Genomic DNA, 25,535 nt, shown 5'->3' with positions numbered 1-25,535 from the left:
GCCCCGCCTCGTTTCCTCCCTCAGATTAGTGAATTACAGCGGAGCGCTGGGTTCTCTGACGCTCAGATTTGAAGAAAACACAGAAAATATGGAATAAGATGGTTTGTGAAGCCAAACAGGTAAGTTTCTGTGTTGTTTTGTAAGTTTGTGGTGAATTTATTGGATCCAGTAGTTTTGAACTAGTACTTAAATTGAACGCGAGCGCAGGATGCGCGTTATTAATCGCGCCACAAGAGTTTTAAAAGCTTTTAAACTGCGTCCGTTAAACCGTCAGACGCGTGAACTCTTCAGTCAGTAGTGACCACTTGACGTTAAAGACAAGCATTTCACAGAAACGCGATTCAAGACGCCCCAGAGACGTTTGGAAGGCTGTCAAGATTGTTTCAGGAGGAAACGGTGAAGATGTTGGAGAGTAAATGTGGTAATCCTTTGCTCTCTGAGGGGATTTGGGCTTTAAAGCTCATGTCTGACCATCTGCCCTCAGAAAACTGCCAAAACAGCCTTCAAATTAGCCAGTCTGGAGAAAACCACCGAAAAAGTGAGTATAGTGTATATGAAATGACATAAACAATGAGGTCAGCTGGACCAGGACGTTCTTCAGTCGTATATCATTATGATGTTTTATTACGAAAAAACAGGTTTCAGTTTCTTCAGGTCGTTTGAGAAGGTGGTTTGGAGAGACAAACTTGTTCTAGTAACAAACAGTAAAATGTACTTGCACGTGTGATTTAAGTTTATCTCATTCTCCCTACTAAATAACGATAAATAGAAACTACAAAGCTTACATCTAAATCTTTAATATAAATGGTAAATATAAGTCTTGAGCCACACATTTATTAGGTTAAATTACATAAAACATACTGAATCTTCAATATAAATGGGAAATGTGAGTCTTCAGCTACACAATTATTAGTGCAGAGCTGCAAAACGATTAGTCACGATTAATCGATTCAAAATAAAAGTTTATGTTTGCATACTATAGTTGTGTGTACTGTGTACATTTATTATGTATATATAAACACACACATACATGTATATATTAAGGAAAAATGTGTTAGATTTATATGTAAAATATTTATATTTATATTTATATATAATATAAGTTATATACAAGTGTTTGCAGACAAATTAGTACACTTTTATGTGTACTGTGTGTATTTATTATGTGTATATATAAATACACACACATGCAGTATATATTTTGAAAATATTTATATTCTTATATTTTTTTGTTATATATAAATATTTTAAATATATAAACATAACTTATTTTTCTTAAATGTATACATGCATGTGTTTGTATTTGTATATACATTATAAATATACACTGTATACATGCATATATTATGTAAACAAAAAGTTTTATTTTGAATGCGATTAATCGTTTGACAGCACTAATACAAATACATACAATACATACAAATACTTATATATATATATATATATATATATATATGTATGTATGTGTGTGTGTGTGTGTGTGTGTGTGTGTGGATTTATATATACATAATAAATATACACAATACACACACATAGTATGCAAACATACATTTTTATTTTGTCACAATTCTGTATTGTTAAAGGCGGTATATAAATAAAGGTGACTTGACTTGACTTGACTTTTGAATCGATTAATATGACTAATTGTTTTGCATCCCTATATTAGTCTAAATTACATAAATGCACATCTAAATCTTCAATATAAATGGTCATAAGCCACATTATTATTAGGTACTATTGTAAATACACCCCAGAGATTTCACAGTGGGCTCATGGCGAGCATTGTATGATTATTAAATAGTATTTTGTCTCTTTTCTTTTCTCCCTCATTTGTTGGCCTTTTTCTCTAGTATTTGCATCTTCTGCGTGTTTGCTTCTGTATTCCTCCTGTTCATTGTACGTTCCTTTCTCTCTCCCTCCACCCGTCTCTCTCCCTCTCTCCCTCTCTCTCTCTCTCTCTCTCTCTCTCTCTCTCTCTCTCTCTCTCTCTCTCTCTCTCTCTCTCTCTCTCTCTCTCTCCGTCTGCCCACTCTAGCATTCCTGGAACATTTGTAGAGTTTCTGTTGGTTCTCTGATCTCGGCACATAGAGAAACAAAAATGACGGGGTTGGAGAGAAACTCCCCCTGAATTCCACATCATGAAAGTCATTAGGGAGAAAGTCGGGGTCCGAGTCATAGTTTATCCCTAACCTTCACCCTAACTAACCCTGACCGTAACTAACCCTAACGCTGGGGTTAAAGGGAAAGTTTTCCCAGAAATTACAAATGTGTTGTCATTAACTGTTCTAAACCCTTATGACTTACTTTCTTCTGCTGAATACAAAAGATATTTTTGAAGAATGCTGGTTACCAAACTGTTAGCAACATTTATTTATTTATTTTTTTTATTTAGTATTAACACTTTATCAAGTGCATCTTCAAAAGAATGTCTATTAACTTAACAAAGCATCTTAAAAATGCAGCACTTGATAGCCTTTCATGGAAAACACGTCTAAAAACACAAGATGCAGGCAGTGGACTGGACAAAACACAAAGTCTAGCGATGCGTTTTTAAATAGCTGTACTTTTAACTCAAGCATTGCATTTTTAGAATGCATTGTCATGCATGAGAAGCTGCAAAAGGCACAAGATGTGAGCACCAAATATGTCCATGTAGTGCATATTTTCACAAAAAGAAAACCACTAAAAAGCAGCATGATGGATTGCAAAAACGCGTTCCGTGCAAAGTATATTTTTGCATTTGAAAACGCAAGATGCAGAGCAGTGGAATGGGGAAAAAATGCAAGGTTTAGAAACTATATAACTTAAGCATTATAACGTAAGCAGTGCATTTTATGATGCATTGTCGTGCGCAAGTTTTTGCAACAGTTGTCTGACCCAAGCTCAACGGTCAAAGACGTCCATCTAGTGCATGTTTACATAGAAAAAACAATGAAAAAGCTGGAATGCAAAAGCGCATTCTGTGTGAACGGCCCCTTATAGTACAGCTAGCTGTTTACATAGACCGACAGTTAAAATATAGCGCTGACCAAAAGCAAGAGCGTGTCTGGTGTGAGTGGCCTGAAGACTGTGTTTATAGAGTAGAGTAACTACCACTGGACACTCACTGGATATTTTTGGGTCCGAGAGTGCCAGTGCAAGTTAAAAGAGAAGGAAACGACAGAGACAGTTCTGGCCTCTGGAAGGAAGCAAACGGCTGCTTTATGTCAAAGGTGCCGAGTATTTTTACTGAGAGCGTGAGAGCCGCCCAAGAGAGAACCGATACAGATACACTTCTTAAAGGAATAGTCACCCAAAAAATGTAAAATGTGCTGAAAGTAGGATGAGTTTGTTTGTTCATCAGATTTGTAGAAATGTCATTCCATCACTTGCTCACTTCCTCTGGAGTGAATGGGTGCCGTCAGCATAAGAGTCCAAACAGCTGATAAAAACATCACAATAATCCACACCAACAAAAGATGAAACAAATCCATCATTAAGACACTTTTAACTAAAATACGAATCCATAATAATGCTTTCTCCAGTGAACTATTCCTTTAATATAGCATTATGGAACTATAATCTGAAGCTACAAATTTAACCAAATTACACTGATCAAAATTATAAACACAACACTTGTTTTTGCCCCCATTTTTCATGAGCTGAACTCAAGAGATCTATGTAAACAAAAGGCCTATTTTTCTCAAATATTGTTCACACATCTGTCTAAATCTGTGTTAGTGAGCACTTCTCCTTTGCCTAGATAATCCATCCACAGGTGTGGCATATCAAGATGCTGATTAGACAGCATGATTATTGCACAGGACGCCTTAGGCTGGCCACAATAAAAGGTCACTCTAAAATGTGCAGTTTTATCACACAGCACAATGCCACAGATGTCCCAAGTTTTGAGGGAGCGTGCAATTGTCATGCTGACTGCAGGAATGTCCACCAGAGCTGTTGCCCGTGAATTTAATGTTCATTTCTCTACCATAAGGCGTTTCAGAGAATTTGGCAGTACATCCAACCGGCCTCACAACCGCAGACCACGTGTAACCACACCAGCCCAGGACCTCCACATCCAGCATCTTCACCTCCAAGATCTCCACCTCCGAGACCAGCCACCCGGACAGCTGCAGCAATAATCGGTTTGCATAACCAAAGAATTTCTGCACAAACTGTCAGAAACCATCTCAGGGAAGCTCATCTGCATGCGTGTCGTCCTCATCTGATTTTTGACCTGACAGCAGTTCGTCATCGTAACCGACTCGAGTGGGTAAATGCTCATATTCGATGGCGTCTGGCACTTTGGAGAGGCGTTCTCTTCACAAAATAATCCTGGTTTTCACTGTACAGGGCAGATGGCAGACGGCGTGTATGGCGTCGTGTGGGTGAGCGGTTTGCTGATGTCAACGTTGTGGATCGTTTGGCCCATGGTGGCCATGGGGTTATCGTATGGGCAGGCGTATGTTATGGACAGCGAACATGGGTGCATTTTATTGATGCCATTTTGAATGCACAGCGATACTGTGACGAGATCTAGAGGCCCATTGTTGTGCCATTCATCCACCACCATCATCTCATGTTGCAGCATGATAATGCATGGCCCCATGTTGCAAGTAACTGTACACAATTCCTGGAAGCTGAAAACATCCCAATTCTTGCATGGCCAGCATAGTCACCGGACACATCACCCATTGAGCATGTTTGGGATGCTCTGGATCGACGTATACGTCAGCGTGTTCCAGTTCCTGCCAATATCTGGCAACTTTGCGCAGCCATTGAAGAGGAGTGGACCAACATTCCACAGGCCACAATCAACAACCTAATCAACTCTATGCGAAGGAGATGTGTTGCGCTGCATGAGGCAAATGGTGGTCACACCAGATACTGACTGGTTTTCGGACCCCCCCAATACAGTAAAACTGCACATTTTAGAGTGGCCTTTTATTGTGTCCAGCCTAAGGCACAGCTGTGCAATAATCATGCTGTCTAATCGCATTAGTCGCATCTTGATATGTCACACTTGTGAGGTGGATAGATTATCTCGGCAAAGGAGAAGTGCTCACTAACACAGATGTAGACAGATTTGTGAACAATATTTGAGAGAAATAGGCCTTTTTTGTACAAAGTCTTAGATCTTTGAGTTCAGAACATGAAAATGGGGGCAAAAACAAAAGTGTTGCGTTTATAATTTTGGTCAGTGTCATTTTTTTGCCATATTAAAACTATGAAGTCTGGATGTGTAAAATGTTCAAGTAAATGGTATGTTTGAGTCTGAACAGAGCAGAATAAGTTGCTATGTTTGGTTTGCATTTTGTAGGTGCTTTTATCTAAAGTGACTTTGCATTCAAGGTTTATATTTGATCAGTTCATGCTTTTCTTCAGAATTGAACCCATGACCTTGGTGTTGCTAGTGCCATGCTCTACCGTTTATGCTACGGGAACACTGATAAGCATTAAAGCCATTGTTCATGACAGTAAGATATGCATACAAACTAAACTGCACAAGCATTGTTCAGATTCATTATGAGTTTATATGATCAGTTCTGATTGCCTTCTGAAATTACTCTTTGACAGATACACTTGAGCTCAAACTTAATTCCTAACATTGTTGCTTGTCTCATAAATGGTCATTCAGCATGTCTTGAAGTTGACATGAAACCAGTTAAAGAGTCTCTGTAAGTCTGTTAAGTCATTGACTGCTGTTTTGAGGTGCAGCAAACACTGCAGACCAGACTGAAGTGTTCCTGGAAAATAGCAGGAGAGAAGAACATTCCCAAAGTGTTTACTATATCTCAGAGTCCTGTAAAATCTATCATAGCACAGGCCAGAGTATGTAGGGCCCTATGAAATGTTTTATTTTTTCCCAAATTCCTTTCCTTTCCCATTTTAATTTTTCTCAACTCATTTATAATGGTTAAATTAAATGTTATTAATCAAAGAGCATGTCTAATTAATTAAAATCATGAAACTTATACAGTTTCACATCAATTTAATAAAGGTGACAAAAATTACATGTTTATGGCCCTATGAAATGTTTTATTTTTTCTCACCGTATGTTTCATTGTTGTCAAATTCTGTTTTAGCATGTCTAATTATTTGAATACATACTTAATTTAATCAAATTTATTCTTAAAGTAGCCTTATGAAAGGTTTTTTTTACCCTCAGAAATTCTGTGTCGTGTATTTAAAATGGTCTGGTTATCAAATGAAGGCATAAACTATTAAAATTAAAGCATGGAAGAAATGTTGATTATATCCTAAAAAATAATGTTTGTTTCATTTTAGTAGTAGTAGTAATAGTAGTAATATATATCTGGCACAATGTCTTCAAGTTAAACTGGGCTTTTATTTTGACGGGTTGCTGTGTCTAACTTTACACTTCTGTGTGTTTATGATATGACCCTAGTTTTCCTAAAAATGGAACGGTCAAATGCTCATGAAGTGACTCTCAGCAGATATTGTTCATGTATTTATGTCCTTATTTATTGAGACAACAGACGCTGAAATCACCGTAAGCGTCATGCGCGCTTCAGTGTGTGTAGTAAACAAAACCGCTCGTCTGCTCCGTTCATTAAAACAGAGACACGCAGAACATACAGGATTCACATTTAAATGGTATTTTTGCGGCGTAATATTTACAGATACTAGTCCATATTGCGGTTTGATTTAAGTGTAATGACCTACTTTTGATTAATTCATTCAAACTTGACAAATTTGACCAATTCCGTAACATTCCGCGTTATTTCGTAAATTCCGTTTTTATGACTGGATTCCACGATTCTGTCTGCGTTTTTCGCATCGCGGAAATCATAGGTCCCTAAGTATGTGGGTCTGTCTGGATCTGTGTTCCAGATCTAAACACTGTGATAGTATGTTCAACTACAACATGACAACAGCTGTTCATACGTGTGCCAGGTGTTGTGTGTCATGCACTGGATTCACACTGTATGTTTATTATTTGACTTAATTCTGATAGCAATTCTGACGTTGACTTGACTAAATTTATTTTATGATGGAGAATGAATAGATTTTAGAATCGTTTTAGACAGAATCATGATGCATCAGAGAGTCTGAGACAGTAATTAAACAGCAGTCTAATGTTGTTTAGTATCACTGAGCTTTATTTGACAGTAGTCGAGAGTGGACTTCTGGCCTGTGATGCTCCTTATGTTGATGCTAACAGCTTTAGTGTGTCACGGTCTGCTGAACTAATACTGAAAATACTGAAGGAATGCATGCTGTAACTTGCAGGAGCGCTGGGACTTTAGACTTCCAGTAGGACAATGACCTGAAATATGAGCAAAAGATACCCTGGAATATATTAAAGCCGGGTTGATGTCCTGGAGCTCAGAGTGCCAGAGTGCTGTCCAAAGCATCTGTAGGGGAACTTAGAAACGTCATTTGTCATGTGTTCCCATTCAGCTTAGAAATTTTTGCCAAGAAGAATGGGCAAGAACTCGAGTGTCAAGATGTGCACATGCTGAACCTGAAGAAATCACAGCTGCAGTAACAGTAAAATGTGTATAAACTAAATGTAAGCTCTTTATCTGTTATTGCATTTGTGTCTTTTGTTCATCAGTCCTGTATTGCCGCTTCGTCTCGGTGCTCTTATATGTAGTGTTTTTGCTGTGTTTGTGGTTGTTTTGATCTGGTTGTGACTGTGTGTTTAGTGGCTGGAAACACTTCTTACTTTTGATCACTGTGAATTACTGTATGTGCGTACTCTGAAAACCTTTGATGTTGAGGCAGTTTTGACTCAGAAGTTGCTTGCAAATTACAAAAAATTGCAAATGGCAAGTAACAGTGAATTTTGTGAATATAATATATTTAAAAATAGTATTTTCTTGTACAACATACTCAAATTTTTATTTTATTTACAGTTTCAAAAAGTAATTTTTTGCAGTGTATAGAGAATAAATATTGAGGTGATTCCTTCATAATTTCACACTAGATGTCAGATGCTTTGTGTGTTTGTTTATCTTTTTTTTTTTTTTTTAACAATAGATGATGCTAGCTTTTGTATTTTGTGTCTAGTGATCTGCATAATTGTCTTTCTGCGCTTCATTAATGGCCTGATTGTTACCGTTAATTACAGGCCTGTAATGCAATTTAATAAAAGGAGAATTCAGGAAGTCAAGTGCTTTAGCTTCTACGTTTTAATCAAATAAGCCTGTGCATAAAAAATCCAGATTATACCCCCGACTCATGTGCCCCGCTTCATCTGTCTAATGGACGATTAGATCTGATTAGCCATTAATTAGCTAAAGTGTCTCCCACTGACACACACACTCAAATCTTCTTGGCAGATTAGCATCAGATCGGATCAGTTTTATAATGTCAGACTGTTATGGGATCATTTAGTATTTTGCTCTTTGTCCATTCAAATCTTATAATCGTGTGCTTTGATTTCTGCCACACTTCAGTATTTTTCAGTTGTTCGTCATTATTGCGTGTACTGCATTACCCGTAATGAGTCTTTACAATGGGTAATTTCAGGATGACGATGTGTGCTGGTTTACATCAGGTAGATGAGAACCAGAAACACGTAAAGTTTATATTTCATCACAACTCTGTCTTTGTGTGTTTAATCCTTCTGGATTGTGAGAGCGTATCGTAGCACCCATTAGTGTAGATAAATACAGCAACTCTTGTTGACACTAATGTGAGTCTGACCTTAATCTGGACTGTATACGCCAAAATAAAAGATGATCCTAGAATTACAGTCCAAATTGACATTTGCTGCTGGGTTTAACAAGACCAGAACAAGACCAGTTAAGATCAAATCTCATATTAGATCATGGTCATGTTTGTGATTTTGATGTGATTTTTGACTGTTGAAATCTGTTGTGTACTTGTAATGTGATGCACATTTACACAACTCATTTAGGTCATGTCAGATAATCTAGATTAACCTAAAGATCAGGGGTCTTCAACAGAGAGATGTAAAAATAGTCCTTATCCTCAGGCCATCCAAGATTAGTTGAGTTTGTTTCTTCATCTGTTTGGAGAAATGCTTTTAATGCATTTAATCCCATTTTATTAACTGATGTCTTCGCTGCTGACCTTCAATGATCCAATTCAGCCATACTAATAAGCAAAAATTATTCAAGATAATCTAATGTTTGTTTTCCTTTTTTTTTTTTTTTTTTTTTTCTTTTGCGGTCTACTGTACGAATGTGAATTTACTTTTCTCAAAGTCTGAGGCTTTTGGTGTGAAAAGGCTTTTACATTTGCCAAAAATAGAGCTTTTATATTAAAAACAAACAAGCAAGCCCAGATTTAAAAAGTAACGCAAAAGTAAAGTAACGCGTTACTTTCCAAAAAAGTAACTAAGTAACGTAATTAGTTACTTTTTAAGGGAGTAACTCAATATTGTAATGCATTACTTTTAAAAGTAACTTTCCCCAGCACTGCCATTAGTTAACGTCTTGAGAAGACAAAAGTTACTTTTAGTTACTGTTTCCAACCAGTTTTAAATGGCTGAAAAATATATTTGAAACCTTTTGACTAATAATTACATTTTTAAAAATACTGGATTTTATCACAATCCAGTGATAATTAATTTTCTGTTATTTCTTATGTGTCTATGTATTTAAATTATTCTGTTGCATCCGTCTCTTTTTTTTCATGAATTTCTATTTAGAGTCAGACTACGAGCTCCCAACTCTTAAATGTCATGTCACTGATGTCATCTGTTTGTATCTCTTGTTTTCTGTGCAGATGACTGACAGGACATGGCGTTACTCTGTCGTCATGGCGATGGTCTCTTTAGCCTGGCTCCTCCCAGTCATCGCTACTGCCACGCCCTTCCCCAGGGATCTGCAGCCAATCAGTGTGGTGCGTCTGGATGGTGAGTCACATGATTGACATTAAAGTACAGCAAAAGCAGTTCGAAAGCATTATGTTATACACCAGTTGGTTATACCAACTTTTGATAGCATATTTTTGCAAAACTTGACTAAGCTGTTTCCAACTCACACAAACCCAATAATCTTTAAAAAACAATAATAATAATATAATACATTCATTAATATGTTAATTTTTCTTTTTATTGTAGTTTTTGTATTTTTTGTGTGTGTATGTGTACTATGTGTAGTTTTTATAAATTTTTATGTCAGTTTCAATTTCAGTTATTGACCGTTTAACTAAAAGAAAATGAGAAATGTTGCCTTTTGACACACGGTTAACTTAAAATAAAAACATAAAACACTTTTTTTTTTTTTTAGTAGTTAAAAAAAATGCTGACTAGAATAAAATTATTTCAAAAAATAAAAATTTTAATTAATTTTAATTCAGCTGTTTTTTTTATTTTAATTTAGTTTCATTTAATGTACTGAAATAAAGCAAAGCTGAAATAAAAATATTAAATTATATATTTATATAAAAAATGATGCGAACAAAAAAATTATTAAATTCTTAACAAAATTTAAAATAAAAATAAACTAAAAAAAATAAATATTGATATTAAAGTAACACTGCCTTGCCAGCTAGCTCAAATAAAATAAATGTAAATGTTTTTATATTTTATTTAATTGCAGTCATTTTATTTTTTTTATTTCAAGTAACAAAAAAATTGGTTTAGTTTTAGTTTAACTATAATAACCCTGAATCCAGCCTTTACCTAACAACAACCCAACAACACCTCTGATGTTTGAATCATCACATATATCTGCTTGTATTTTAGAAATGTGGGTTTTTATCAGATTTATTTCTTGTGCTCCACAGACTCACACCTATATCCCAGTTTTCAGGGTCTGATGTTTAACAATGAGACGGAGCGTCTGGGTCTGGACTATCAGCGGATGATCAGGATCCAGCAAATGCTGTATATCGCTGCCAGGTCATTCCCTCTGCCTCTTTATTACAGTCAGTCAGTCACTTCACACACGTCCAAGAGCACTAAAGGTCAATCTGTTCATCAAAACACATGGATGGATTGGAGAAGAAACGTGATGTTATTAGACATTGATATATTTTGTCACATGTATCATTTAACTGAAAACAGCTGGAGAAACACAATTTGACTTTTTCTTCTGTTTTTCTTCTGTTTAGAGACCATGTATTTGTTGTGAATCTCACTACAGCAGTTGACAAAATCATCCCACAGCAGGTAAAACACACAGGTGTAACTGGTGCGGTTACATAATAATAATAATAATAATAATAATAATAATAATAATAAAACTTTATTTTTAAGGAATATCTCACACCTTTTCTTCCATGTCATAACTGTAATATTAAATCATTGTTGTGCAGCATTTTGCAAAAAAATAAAAGGAATTGTTAAATCTGCATTCGATTACATTTTTTTAAATTATTTTATTAATTTTATCAATTTCTATTGTAGAATGGGTTTGGATATTATATATAGTGGGTTATAGAAAGTGGGTTTGTCTCCATTTTAAAAGTTGTTAAAAATCTTTATTTTTAATTGCAGAATCTGGGATCTAAATTGACTGACTTTTGGGATGTTTTCTGTTTTCAAAAAAGTACAGATTAATCAAACATTCTATATATTTAAATTAAATTATAATAAAATATTACAAAAAAGTCTGCTAATATTATATTATTATTATAAGCTATAGAAAGTGGGTTTGTCTACATTTTAAAAAGTGTTAAAAATATATGTTCTCTGACATTTGCAATATTTTCTGTTTTCAAAATTGTACAAAAATTCTATATTTAAATTAAATTCAAATTTTTATTTATATATATATATATATATATATATATATGTATATATGTGTGTGTGTGTGTGTGTGTGTGTGTGTAAGATGGAAATTTGTGGTTTTGTTTTTTTATTTTATTATTTTGTACAGAAATTACTAGATTAATCTGGAGAATCTGAATGCAGTCCACTTTTTAGGTAAATTTGGGATGTTACTGCAGGGAAAAATCGGTTCTTAGAATTGTATACTCGTACAATTAAAAAAAATCATTATTATTATTATTATTATTATTATTATTATTATTATTATTATATTATATGCATTAATATAATATTATGTTATTATAAAATAGCATAAAATATATAATTAATATAATATCCATTTTTGTAATATTTTATTATAATTTAATTCAAATATATTGAATTTTTGTTTAATGTTTGTACACTTCTGAAAACAGAAAACATCCCAAATGGCAGTCAACTTAGATCCCAAATTGTGCAATTAAAAATAAATATTTTGAACAATTATGGAGAAATCCACTTTCTGTATCTTATAATATATATAATATTAGTAGATTTTTTCTTTGTAATATTTTATTATAATTTATTTTAAATATGTAGATTTTTTTTGTTTAATGTGTGTTCAATTCTGAAAACATCCCAAATGTCAGTCAACTCAGATCCCAAATTCTGCAATTAATCCATTAATTATTCTGATAATAATAAAAAATAAATAAATCTGAATTACGATGAAAAAAAATTTATTTCATTCATTTTACATTCTTTATTTAATACATTCATTGTTTCAATTAATTAGATACAATTTTTGGTTACTAAAATTTAATTTAAACATTAAAACAGAGTTCATAAAAATTAAAACGTTAAAAAATGGTGAAAGAATAAAATGGCCCTAATAAAAAAAAAAAAATTAAATGAGTTAACATTTTCTTTGAATGAACCAATTAAAATTGAATCTAGAAAAATTAAGACAAACAAAATCTGGGGAAAAATAAAACAGATTTCATACCATTTCACTTTTAATTATAAGTGTCAAACATGGTAATACTCATGATAATCTGTGTTTTCAGATACTGACGTGGAGATCTACAGACGTGTCAAAGTGCACCGTGAGAGGAAGAAACAGTGTAAGTATCTCCATCAGAGCAGATCTGAGATCAGATGAAGGGCGTCTGATACGACACAGCTGGACTAAAGATGTGTCTCTTCAGTCGTGCTGATGGAAAAGTGTAAGACGAGCGACTGAATTCATGATGTTCTGCCATGAGCTGCTGGAACACAAACCTTCATAGATGATCAGCAGATGTTTACACCTTCTCTTCCATCTCTTATGTGTCTCCTCTGACCATTTATGATTGGATTTTGCTTATATCAGCAAGTATACAAGTCATAAAACTGTTATTTTGGACCAGTATTTAGTTGTGTCTGTTTGAGGTCACCATGTTAACAGCAGATGTGAACAGATCCTCTTGAACACTCCAGTTTGACTTTAAAACATGTACCTCTGTTTTCAGGATGAGTGTTATAATTACATCAAGGTTCTTGTGCCTCGAAACGACGAGACTCTGTTTGCATGTGGAACGAATGCGCTGAACCCGGCCTGCCGAAACTACAGAGTGAGTGACTGATTTCAGCTGCTGCCCGATCAGCGCCACCACATGGACAACATCGGCCCTGCATTCATACAGGAGTTTCTCATGCTGTTTTTTGTGTTGTTTATGCTCAGCTGAGTACACTGGAGCAGGTCGGTCAGGAGCTGCTGGGTCAGGCCCGATGTCCATTCGAGTCTCGCCAGTCCAACGTAGGAGTGTTTGCAGGTGAGATGCTGAAACGCCACGATAGTTAACTAAAACTAAAACCATAAAAAACATTGCCATTCATTGAAATAAAAATAAATGAAATAAAATACAAAACCGTAAACTTATTTAATGTCAGCTAGTTGCTGAGGCAGCATATCTCATTTTCGTTTACCATAACAATGTAGTAAAATAACTAAAACTGAAATTAAAACTAATAGACTTGAAAAAAACTAATAAAATGACAAAAAAAACCCTAAAACTTTACTTAACCAACAACAAAAATAATAAAACATTTAATGAAACATTTTATTTTACATTTAAATAGAAATATAGTTTTATTTAGTTTAAACTATATAATAAAAACTATATTTTTGGAATATAATATTATTATTATTATTATTATTATTATTATTACTGTTATTATTGTTAATAATAAAATTAAATACATTTATTAAAACATATTTTGTTTTACAGTATAAAATGTATATATTTTTGGTTATTTTTTTGTAATTTAAATCAGTAAATTAAAAACAGTATTTTTATTTTTATTTTTTTTATTATTATTATTTCTGTTATTTTTTGGTTGTGTTTCAGGTGGTCATTTCTATTCAGCTACAGTGACAGACTTCCAGGCGAGTGATGCAGTGATCTACAGGAGTTTAGGAGGAGAAGGGCGACCCGTCCTGCGGACTGTCAAATACGACTCCAAATGGCTTAGAGGTGCTACGTTAATTTCATCAGGACATTTATGTCGATGTGTGTTGTTGAGGAGAGTGTGCTGAAAATCACTAAGTGATCAGATTCACCATTTTCACCTGCTGGACCAAAAAAAAACAGCTAAAAAATTGCATATTTCAAGTAATGATTTGTAATAACATCTAAATTATTCATATTATATATTTGTACATCTGTATTATATATGGTATTACATATAGCAACAATATATGTCAACAATATATATTTTAAGTATATATGCAACTTTTAAATGTATATATTTTTTTAAATACACACACAGACATATATAAATATATTTGAATGACATATCTCCAAAAATGCAAAAGTATCTTTTTCTTGGCATGAAAAAAAAAAATTACACTACCAGTGAAAGGTTTTTGAACAGTACAATTTTTGTTTTTTTAAAGAAGTCTCTTCTGCTCACCAAGCCTGCCTTTATTTTATCTAAAGTACAGCAATAACATTTTGAAATATTTTTACTATTTAAAATAACTGATTTTTATTTGAATATATTTTAAAATGCAATTTATTTCTGTGATTTCAAAACTGATTTTTTAGCATCATTACTCCAGTCACATGATCCTTCAGAAATCATTATAATATTCTGATTTGCTGCTCAAAAACATTTATTATTATTATTGTTATTATTATTATTATTATGTATTATAAACAGCGGAGTAGAATTTTTTTTTTTTTTTTTTTTTTTTTTCAGGTTTGTTTGAATAGAACGTTCAGAAGAACAGCATTTATCTGAAATAGAAATATTTTGTAACATTATAAATGTCTTTATCATCACTTTTGATCAATTTAAAGCATTGTTGCTAATTAAAAGTATTAATTTCTATTCATTTTTATAATTAATTTTATAATAATTAATTTCTTTCCAAAAAAAAAAAGCTTTTTAAAAAGCTCCAAGCTTTTTAATGGTATAGTGTATAATGTTACAAAATGTTATTTCAGATAAATGCTGATCTTTGGATCTTTCTATTTATCAAAGAATCCTGAAAAAAATGTACTCAACTGTTTTATATATTGATGATAATAATAATAATAATAAATCTTTTTTGAGCAGCAAATCAGCATGTTAGAATGATTTCTGTAGGATCATGTGACACTGAAGACTTAAGTAATGACGCTGAAAATTCAGCTTTGATCAAAGAAATAAATTACATTTTAAAATATATTCAATAGAATGCACTTATTGTAAAAAGTAAAAATATTTTACAATATTACTGCTTTTGCTATATTTTGAATCAAATAAATGCAGGCTTGGTGAGGAGAAAGGGCTTCTTTAAAAACATTAAAAATCTCACTGTGCAAAAACATTTGACTGGTAGTGTATAATAAAGTATATAAATTATAAACAACCCCCCCCAAAAATCAACATTATATCTTGTCCATGTTGTTTTGTCTGTACAGAGCCTCACTTCCTGCATGCTCTCGAATACGGGAACTATGTGTATTTCTTCTTCAGTGAGATCGCAGTGGAGCACACCGGCGCTGGGAAGGTAAACAACGTGTGTGAGAAGATTCAAATATTTAGTTCTGTTATAAACTCAAACAGCACTTCCTGACTTAAGTTCTCCCAACTACCTAATGATCAGTTATTGCAGCAAAACTAAAGTCATTCCTCCTTACTCCTCGTCATGCAGGTGGTGTATTCACGTGTGGCGCGCGTGTGTAAGAACGACAGCGGCGGCTCCACGCGTGTGTTGGATCGCTACTGGACGTCATTTCTGAAGGCGCGTCTGAACTGCTCTGTTCCTGGAGACACGTTCTTTTACTTCGACGTGCTTCAGTCGCTCACCAACGTGCTCCAGATTAACCAGCGGCCCGCTGTGGTCGGAGTCTTCACCACACAGATCAACAGGTACACAATCACCACACACACACACACACACACACACACACCCTCACCCTGTACCGCATGTTTAATCAGTCTGTATCTGTGTGTCCCAGCATTCCCGGCTCAGCGGTGTGTGGGTTTTATTTGGATGATATTGAGCGAGTGTTTAATGGGAGGTTTAAAGAACAGAAGAACAGTGATTCGATGTGGACGCCAGTGCCTGAGGAACACGTGCCCAAACCACGGTAAAACACACACACAATATTTTAAGGTGCAGTGCACCCACCAAATAAAGTCTAATTCAAAATATAACTGCAATCAGCAATTATGGGGCCAAGCACTAGGCAAAAGAGCAACTGAATCAATGAGTAATTGAAGCCATTTAAGATGATTTTAGTCAAAATGGGTGAAAAATCATAAAAACAACCACTAGTAATATGATTTAATTAGTTATCGCTTTTAACCAATAGGTGGCGCTGTTATCAAATCGATGTGGTGTGTTTTGTGTGAGGTGACAATGACACACACAAAGTTTGGTGTCAGTATGTCAAAGCTTTGCATTGATACAGCCTCAGAGTCATTTTGGCATCATGCCTCATTTGTTGCATTGCTATACAAAAACGGTTTTGTCTATCGATACAAAATCCATAACTTTGTGTCAGCACAGTCTAAAGATGATCTGACCTGATTTTGGTGAAAATCGGACAAACGGTCATGGAGGAGTTTGAAAAAGTATGTTTTCAACATAAGTCAAAATGGTGGACAGGACGTTCGGCTGACTATGGCAAAATTGGTATAGATGTTCTCAGCATTAACCAAGGAATATTTTGAGACCAACAGAAGGCTAATGCAATCATAAGTTATTAGCATTTTTGGAAACTTAATTTTTAATGGTTAATGAATAGTTTATCACTCTTAACCAATAGGTGGCGCTGTTACCAAATTGATGTGGCGTGGTCAGTGTGAGGTGACAATGGCACATTAAAAGTTTGGTGCAAATATGTCAAAGCTTTGCAGAGATACAGCCTCAGATGCAGGTTGGCATCTTTCCAACAAATTCATTGATGCGCAAAATGGCTGACATGAAAAATGGACAGTTAGGTATGTTCTGTCTCGGCATGCTCCACCGAATCTAACGAGACCAGTTTTGTGATGTTTGGCCAAACCATTCAGAAGTTATAAGCAAAAATAGCCATTTCTCATATCTCCTGACCACTAGGTGGCACTGTGCCGAAACACTGCGGGTAGCCTCCGATCATGCTTGTTATAACACACACCAAGTTTGGTCTTAATACATCAAACCGTTGGGGAGATATAGCCTCACTTCTATTTTTGCGTGCTCTCCGTAGAATTTCTTTTGCGCGTTATTCGAGAACGGTTTGACTAATCAACTTGAATTCAATAACTTTTTGCCAGCATGGTCTGAAGATGATCTGAGACAGTTTTGGTGAAAATCAGACAAACCGTCTAGGACGAGTTTAAAAAAGTAGGTTTTACGAACTATTAAAAATAGCATCAAAATGTCGGCGCTTGTGGTTAGTGCGTCGACATATAGCGCAACTGCGCTCACGGCGACCCAAGTTCGAATCCCGTGTCGAGGTCCTTTGCCGATCCCGCTCCGCTCTTTCCTGTTTTCTCTCTACTGTCCTATCACAATAAAAGGCATAAAAAGCCCAAAAAAAGTAAAAAAAAAAAAAAAAAAATAGCGTCTAAACTACACCTTACGATTTTTACATTTTGGTGTCCTTTTGACTCAGCATAAGCCAAGGATTGAGAGGAAAATAATTTTCCTTCTAGACCTTACAGTTCAAAAGTTATTAGCATAAAATGAGTGAAACTTTGGACAAGTGGTGGCGCTAGAGAGTTTGAGTTAGAGACTTCAGTCTTGCTGTGGTTAATGTTGAGACTGTCCTCTATCAGCGTGCCAAATTACACAACTTTCCCGCAAGTGGTTCTATGGGCTGCTGTAGACTCAAGTGGAAAAAGAAGAACGCCAACGGATACAATAGGCGGTGCTTGGCCCCTAAATATTAATATAAAATGTAATAGTATTTCAGTGATACTAGAATAACGTATGTGTGTGTGTTCAGTCCAGGTTCATGTGCAGGTGAAGGTTCAGCGTCCTCCTACTCGTCCTCCGTTCAGTTTCCAGACTCTGTGCTCTCGTTTATTAAGACGCACCCGCTGATGGACGAGTCTGTGCCGTCAGTCAACAGCCAACCGCTGATCACCAGCACCACCAGCAGGTACTAAAACACACTCACAGACACACGTTTGTGATTCAGTGCATCATATTGATGAGTTTGTACTGTGCAGGTATAAGCTGACTCAGATTGTTGTGGATACGGCGGCTGGGCCTCATAAGAACCGCACCGTTGTGTTTCTGGGCTCTGAGGAGGGACGGGTCCTGAAGATTCTGACCGGCACTCAAGCCAACAGCTCACACGACTCCAGACTGCTGGAGGACATCGACGTCTTCAACCCCACGCGGTGAGCGTCAGACCAACACAGCTCCGATTCAGGATACACATGACTTTCTTTCATAAAGCTTTTCCTTTGTAAACCTTACCGTCTTGTTCCAGGTGTAGTGGAGAGCGTAGGGTGTTGGGTCTGGAGTTGGATAAGGAGCATCACGCTCTGTTTGTGGCGTTTTCCAGCTGTATTATCAGAGTTCCTCTCAGCCGCTGCGCTCAACACGCCACCTGCAAGAGGTGAGACGCGAACACGCCAATCCACACGCTAAATATAGGGTTTAAACTACTTCATTTAAACATTTATTGTTGGATGATATGTTACCAGTGTTTCCCATACATTGATTTTATTTTTTATGTTTTGCAAAATCAAAATCAAAATGCGTGGGTGTTTCATATAAACGTATCTTTGAAGGAAATCGACTGTTTCAGAAAGGTTTTGATGCCATTTTTATTTTATCTGATAAAATAGGGTACATGAGCGTCCTGCTGGCGGAGAAAGCATTTGCGTTTTCCATAATAAGCCCGTCTCCAGCAACATGGTTTTTGTTGTTGCTCACTCTTTTTTTCTGTTTTACTGCAGCAACTTTGAGCACTTTTTTATATTCTTTATCCTGGCTGAAAGACTTTTGTTTCAATCTATAAGAATAATCTGCTTATATTATAGTTTAATGGTAAAGACTTATTAATAAGATGAGTCTGAGAGTCTAATTTATTTGACAGTGATTTCACATTTCTTGTTTTTTGAAGGATAAATGTAAATAAAAGGTGAACATTCATTTATTTGTTCCCTTTTTTTAAAAAAAAATTATAATATATAGTTTTATAGAAGGAGGTTTCACAGACTTGGCAAATTAATTTTTTTGTAGATATAGACATATCTGTTGTTCTTGGCAGTGTTTCTGAGGCTTTTTTAAAATAATGTTTGTATCGATTTTGGAATTACATCGTATCAACCGAAATTAAGAAATATACCGTGATATAAATTTTGGCCATATTATCCAGCCCTACTTGCAAAATTCGAATATGTAACAAATAAGTAACAACACAACTGGAATTATATTATACAGGATTACTGAAAAAAAAAAAAGATTCCCTTACAGTACTTTATTACAGTAAAATGCTGTATATAGGGACTTATAAAGTACATTTTATTTTATTTTTCTCTTAAAATTCAATTTCTTCAGTTTTAATTTTTGTTTTAGTAATAAAAAGCATCTAATTATCTGCAGTCATGCAACTTGCACAATTTAACAACAATTTATTAAAAGTCTAACAAAAAAGAATTCAGTTTACTTTTTCCAAAATTTTGTGCTTTTCATTATAATTTTTCTAGATTCCATTTTAATGGTTTTATTTTTATATAATTTTTTTTATGGTTAAATTTTAATAATCAAAAAGAATCAATTGAATCAGTTGAATTCCTAAAGCTTTAACAATGTAATAATGTCTTTTTAAAAAATGTACAGTAATAGGGCAGAAATTCAGCATTGTCTTTTTTTTAATTTTCTGGATTCATTTTTTGGTATTAACTTTCTTGAATTTTAATGGTTAAACAAAATTTTTGTTGTCATAAACCATGTCTAACTAACTGATCATGAAACCTATACAATGTAACAATAATTTATTTATTGATTAAATGTATTTTTATTATCAAAAAACGGTGGCCATCAAATGAAGGCTTAAAACATTAACAATTTAATTAATCAAATGTGATCAAATAAAAAATATAACAGTTCCTTTATTTGATAAACATCTGCTGCACAACAGAGGTTTACTGTTAAAATTAAAACATGGAAGAAAAATACTGATTTTTTTTTTTTCTCCCTTTAGAAGTTTTAGTCATGTTACTATTTATATTAGTATTAGAATTATGACTGTGAGAAGTACATTTTACTGTAAAATATACATTTCTTTGACTCAACTGGTTCATAAGACTGATTATTTCATGATTCAGAATAGCTGTAATATTGTATTTTTTTTTGTGTGCAACCAGTGAAGATATTAACAAAGTCTCAATCTCATCACATTCACTTTACTCATTAAACTCGTAAAACCGTATGTCTTCAGAGGCTCATTGTGTCTTAATTCACTGTGTTCCTCCACAGACACTGTCTCCACACTCATGACCCATACTGCATCTGGCTGCGGACGGGACGTTGTGCTGACGTGGCCCCAGGGTTCAAGTAAGAGTGACATCACTTCCTGCAACAATAAACCAGATGCTATCACATGGAACCCATATTAAATCACCTGTCTGTTTATATGGTGTGTGTGTGTTAACAGGGCGGGTTTTGAGCAGGACATTGACGGTGACCAATCACATCCATTTGACACGTGCAGCGGTAAGAGTTAATGTTATAGCAGTGATGCTTCACTTCCAAACCAAATACTGTCATAGTGTCATATTTTAATCTCAGATCAAAGTAAATATTATTCTAGGACATACAAGAGAGAATTTTGGCACTGATGTTTGATTGAAGTTTCTCATTTAACCTAAAAGGAAATGATGGCATGAACTTGATTTCACACCGCCTTTATCAGTGATTTTATGTAACAAACCTGTTACCAAAGCAGTGCTAACTAATGAACTAATACTAATCTGTTCTATATTTGTATATGCTCAGATGTGATGTCAGCAGCAGGAAGTGATGTGAACTCAGCTGTGGATTCAGCATCTGGTCAGTGTTGAAGTCTTGAAGTAATAATAAGAAACTAAAACTGTTTATATTTTCTCTTTAAAATATCTTCAGTTTGAAGAAAGTATAGTGCTTTTTTTTTTTTTTTTTTTAGCTTTAAGGTGTTTTCGTGACATTTTTACATTCATGTTGTCAAAAGATTTGCATTAGTGCAATTCAGGGCATCTTGCAATTTGTCAAAGAACCAACAATATTCATAATGTACACTGCCAGGTGTAATTGACAAATAACTATGAACCGATTAAGAGCAAATGATCAAATCAATCTGTTTCTGTAGGTGTGAAGCAGCTCCCTGATGCGGCGGGTCTGAGCGACGGCTTTCACTACACTCTTCTGGGCACGTGTGTGTTGGTGGCATTCGTATTGGGCTCCATCATGTCGGGTTTGCTGGTGTCGTGTTACTGCGGTCAGAGATCCCAACAATCGCAGGAGCCAGAGGCGTCGCTTCAGCACGCGCTCTCGCTTAACAGCTTAGCCAAACTCAACCGCCTGATGGACACCAAACCGGACAAAAACAACCTCACGTCCTCTCAAATCTACAGCTCAGGACACCAGCCCTGCCACCAGCCCGTTAAACCACACGCAACTGAGGAGGAAGAGTTGAACCTGCCAACGCCGGATTTGACGCCTGAACTGCCAGTCAAGAACTTGAAAGCTCTAAACAGCCAATGGGAGAGAAGCCACACCTACAACTCCACCCTGCAGGTGTTTTCCACCAGTCAGATGCTTCCCAGCAATGACACGCCCTCAGAGAACCACAGTGATGATGTATTTAAACACACATCGAATCCAGACGTCGCCATTATGACTTCATCCTTATTCCCGAGCGACTCGGGGTCGTTGCACATGCCAACATCATATTACAGCTGCCTAAAGGAGACGCCTGACACCTCAACGCTTCAGCAGATTCCGCTACAAACGCTTCCGGAGCGGTTGGACGCCGGCACGGGCTCCTCGCGGCGCCACGTCCTGATAAAGATGGGCAATGGTGTCACCACCGCCCGCCAGCACAGTTTCAACCAGAAATCAGCGAATCCGGGAAACATCTACGAGATTCACAGGCCTCAAATTGTGGGCAGCTCGTGTCTGACGCGACAGCACAGCTACAGCGAGCCGCCGCATCTCCAGCGAGCAGCTATTATCAGACGCACAGCGTCGCTTAAACCGCAAATACCACCGAAACCCACAAACATACCATCCAAAACACTACACCTGCCCTCTGCTGCCGCACACGCTAAACACAACTACTGACCTCTGACCCCGAGACACCACCAACACACGAGAGGTGAAAGGTCAAACACACAGCAGGTTTGGAATTGAATACTAGCATACTGATTACTGCACAGTATATGGTGTATATAGGAAATGTGTTATCTCATTATGTTGAGTGTTTAATTTAGCATTTGGCTTCTAATTAGCCTATCTTTCAGATAAAACTGCTGTACTTTGCAGTTTTAACTAAAAAAAAAGGCTCAACAAATATGATTTCCATGGCCTTTTGGATTTAAGTACTTGGGGGTTTTGTTGTTAAAACAATCTTAAGAAAAAAATGTTTTGGGAACACAAAATATTTCAAATAAAATCGTTATTTTGTATATTTATTTTTGCATATTCCTTAATCTCAATGTAATTTTACACTGGCTTTTGGGATGAATGTTATGGGGATTTAGGAAAAGTTTGAGGATATTCTAATTTTGAAAAGTTATTTACAAAGATTTTTTTTTTTTTTTTTTTGTTGTTTTATCTTTTAAAAAAATCTAACAAATATATTTTAGGAATACAAAATTTATTTAGTTCCTCAAACTTTCAAATAAAACTTTAGTTTTGCATTTTAATGCAGTTCTAGTTTTCTCAGCAAAATCTTGACAAATACATTTTTTTTTTTTTTCAAACATAAGCTGTGTGATCAGCACACGTCAGCATTCTAATTACTGCACAGTATATACTCTAATATGCTCCAATAATTAACTTAAGCAGATTTGACACCAGGGTTCTTACAAGGTGCTTAAAGTACTTGAATTTGACTTTTTGAAATGTAAGGCCTGGAAAACCCTTGAAAATGGCAATATTCCTAAAGAGGTACTTGAATTATTGCTTGAATTATTGAAAGACAATGTATCTATGAAATAATAAACACATATCTTTTCACACAAAATTCGCTCAATTAAAAAAACATACCTTTACATCTTATTTCAGTTAATGTCATAAAACTAGCAAGCTAAACCAGCAGTACTGACAATTGTAAACATGGTTGAAGACGCAAACAGAGAATCAGATGAACCAAATCAATTTGATTCATTCACGCTGGAACCGCTCCAATTGATTCAAACTTGTGACTTTGAACATTCATTTTAAGATTAAATTAAAGAGCCTTTAAGATTAAATTAAAGGACTTCGGAGTGTGGATCGCAAATCATTTGATTTAGATCGAAACTTTGGAGCAGGTTCTTGAATCTTTTGATTCAGATCGGGACTTCGGTGCGAATTTGCGAATCATTTGATTTGGTTTGCAACTTCGGGGAGAGTTTGTGAATCATTTGATTCAGATCAGGAATAATTGTTGTTATTAAACAGTAGAAAACATTAAACAATTAAGGCAGTACAGTGATAAAAACAAAACAAGGAAAAAAGTATACACAAAAACAAATCCCTTAAGAAAATTAACCATGGTTTTACTATAGTAAAAGTGTAGTATACCTCAATACTGTGCATGTGCTTCACTTTATTTTTGCCATTTTGTTTTATTAGCAGGCAAAATTTTTATCTAATTATCTTTTTTTTAGAATTTGAAAGAAGACATTGTTCGATAAGTGAGATCCCTGATTAAAATCTTTGAAAATCAAAAAAAATAGTGCTTAAAGACCTTTAAAGTCCTTGAATTTCATTTAACAGTATCTGTATGAACCCTGAGACACAATTTTGGTTCCGTCCATTGTTGACAATATGATTTTTTTCCATTGCCTTTTGTATTAAACATTTAAAACAAGTTGGAGGATATAACAACTTACTGTATGATGATTTTAAAGAACTTTATTTTCAGGATAACCAACTCATTTCTTAAAGATGAAGTCAAGAGTATTGCATTGTGGGATACAGCATTCCATATTGGTACTTCATGCATACGAATAATTCACATACTGTGTCCAGTGAACATACTGCAGTAGTAGTATGAATAGTATGCTAGTATCTTTTCTAAACATGAGTCAGGAGATGGGATCAAACTAATGCAGACGTTGAACCACTGAACTCTGAGTGTGTTTGTGTACCTGTGTGTGTGTGTGTGTGTGTGTGTGTGTGTGTGTGTGTGTGTGTGTGTTTTCACTGAGAGGACTGTGAGGAGGAAATGACACGAGCCGGACTGAACTCTTAGCGCCGGATCATTCACCTGTGAATCAGTAAAATCTCCACAGCATCACATCAGACTGATTTTATTAACAGATGTTGAGCTGCTCATGTTTTTAACTGCATTCATGAGGTGTTGTGTGTTTGCATTGACTTGTGCCTTACATGAGAGAGAGCTGAGGTCAGAGGTGATGATGCTGACACTAACTCACAACCCATCGAGGACGTCTGCTGGAGTCTCTGTCCAACACCGTTCACCTTCATCTGGTGCAGAAGAGCGTCACTTCATGAGCAGTTTCACAGACAGGTTTCATTGAGTTGTAAATGTCATGTGACCGAACAAATCTGTTAGAAATCAGTGCAAAGACAGAAAGATGTCTCTTTAATGCTTTAAGAGACTTCAAAAGTATTGCCGAATTATTTACTTAAATATTCACAATTTGTGTTTTGCTCACAAAAATCATGTTTCATCAGAAAATGCTTTCAGAAGTAATTATTTTGTGGCCTGCAGCAAATAGTAGCAACAGGATGTGATGCTTATTTTAATAAATTGTACATAATGATGAATAATAAATGCTGTTCTCTTATACAGTGGGAAACGTTAAAGGTTTTATTAGTAAACAACCAAAATGAGACTCCATGTTTGATTTTTAGATCATTTACTATGGGAATCCATTTACAGTATGAAATTAAAAAAGAAAGGTAATTGCAACATTTTATATAACAATTTGGACTTTATATCCTGCTATTCTCAGGTGTGAGAAACACAAAATTGTGGGATATGAACTCAGAATTCTGACCTTTGAGTTTATATCTCATAATTGTGTTTTATGTTTCTGCCACAGATTAAAACATTTAAAAAATTGCATTTTTTTTTTAAATTGCACAATTCTGACTTGTGAGATAAAAATAAGTTCCTTTTTCTTTTTTAATTTTGTGGCAGAAGCAGGCTTCCATACTTTTACAAACATA

At 35.1% G+C, this 25,535-nt stretch overlaps 1 protein-coding gene across 1 annotated transcript; it reads left to right on the top strand.

Annotated features, from left to right (window-relative positions):
- sema6d (sema domain, transmembrane domain (TM), and cytoplasmic domain, (semaphorin) 6D) lies at positions 1–22,949 on the top strand. Its single transcript, XM_051136778.1, has 18 exons — positions 1–119; positions 9,706–9,835; positions 10,711–10,825; positions 11,038–11,095; positions 12,742–12,798; positions 13,186–13,287; positions 13,398–13,488; positions 14,065–14,190; positions 15,625–15,713; positions 15,858–16,075; positions 16,165–16,296; positions 18,142–18,297; positions 18,368–18,541; positions 18,634–18,762; positions 20,631–20,708; positions 20,809–20,867; positions 21,150–21,203; positions 21,499–22,949. Exons 1-18 carry the CDS (start codon positions 99–101, stop codon positions 22,470–22,472), a joined length of 2,763 nt encoding a protein of 920 aa, XP_050992735.1. The 5' UTR covers positions 1–98; the 3' UTR covers positions 22,473–22,949.
- The last annotated feature ends 2,586 nt before the right edge of the window (positions 22,950–25,535 follow it).

This window comes from Labeo rohita, chromosome 19, assembly GCF_022985175.1.
Source record: "Labeo rohita strain BAU-BD-2019 chromosome 19, IGBB_LRoh.1.0, whole genome shotgun sequence".
Lineage (NCBI taxonomy): Eukaryota > Metazoa > Chordata > Actinopteri > Cypriniformes > Cyprinidae > Labeo > Labeo rohita.
The sequence above is the reverse complement of the archived record's forward strand: the minus strand, read 5'-3'. Positions and strand labels throughout refer to the sequence as shown.

Bases quoted from the DNA above. Each gene is read 5' to 3' on its own strand.
- sema6d (XM_051136778.1), top strand. From the start codon at position 99: ATGGTTTGTGAAGCCAAACAG. The intron at 14,191-15,624 runs GTGCTACGTTAA...TTGTCTGTACAG, and splicing joins CGACTCCAAATGGCTTAGAG to AGCCTCACTTCCTGCATGCT. The intron at 16,076-16,164 runs GTACACAATCAC...TGTGTGTCCCAG, and splicing joins TTCACCACACAGATCAACAG to CATTCCCGGCTCAGCGGTGT.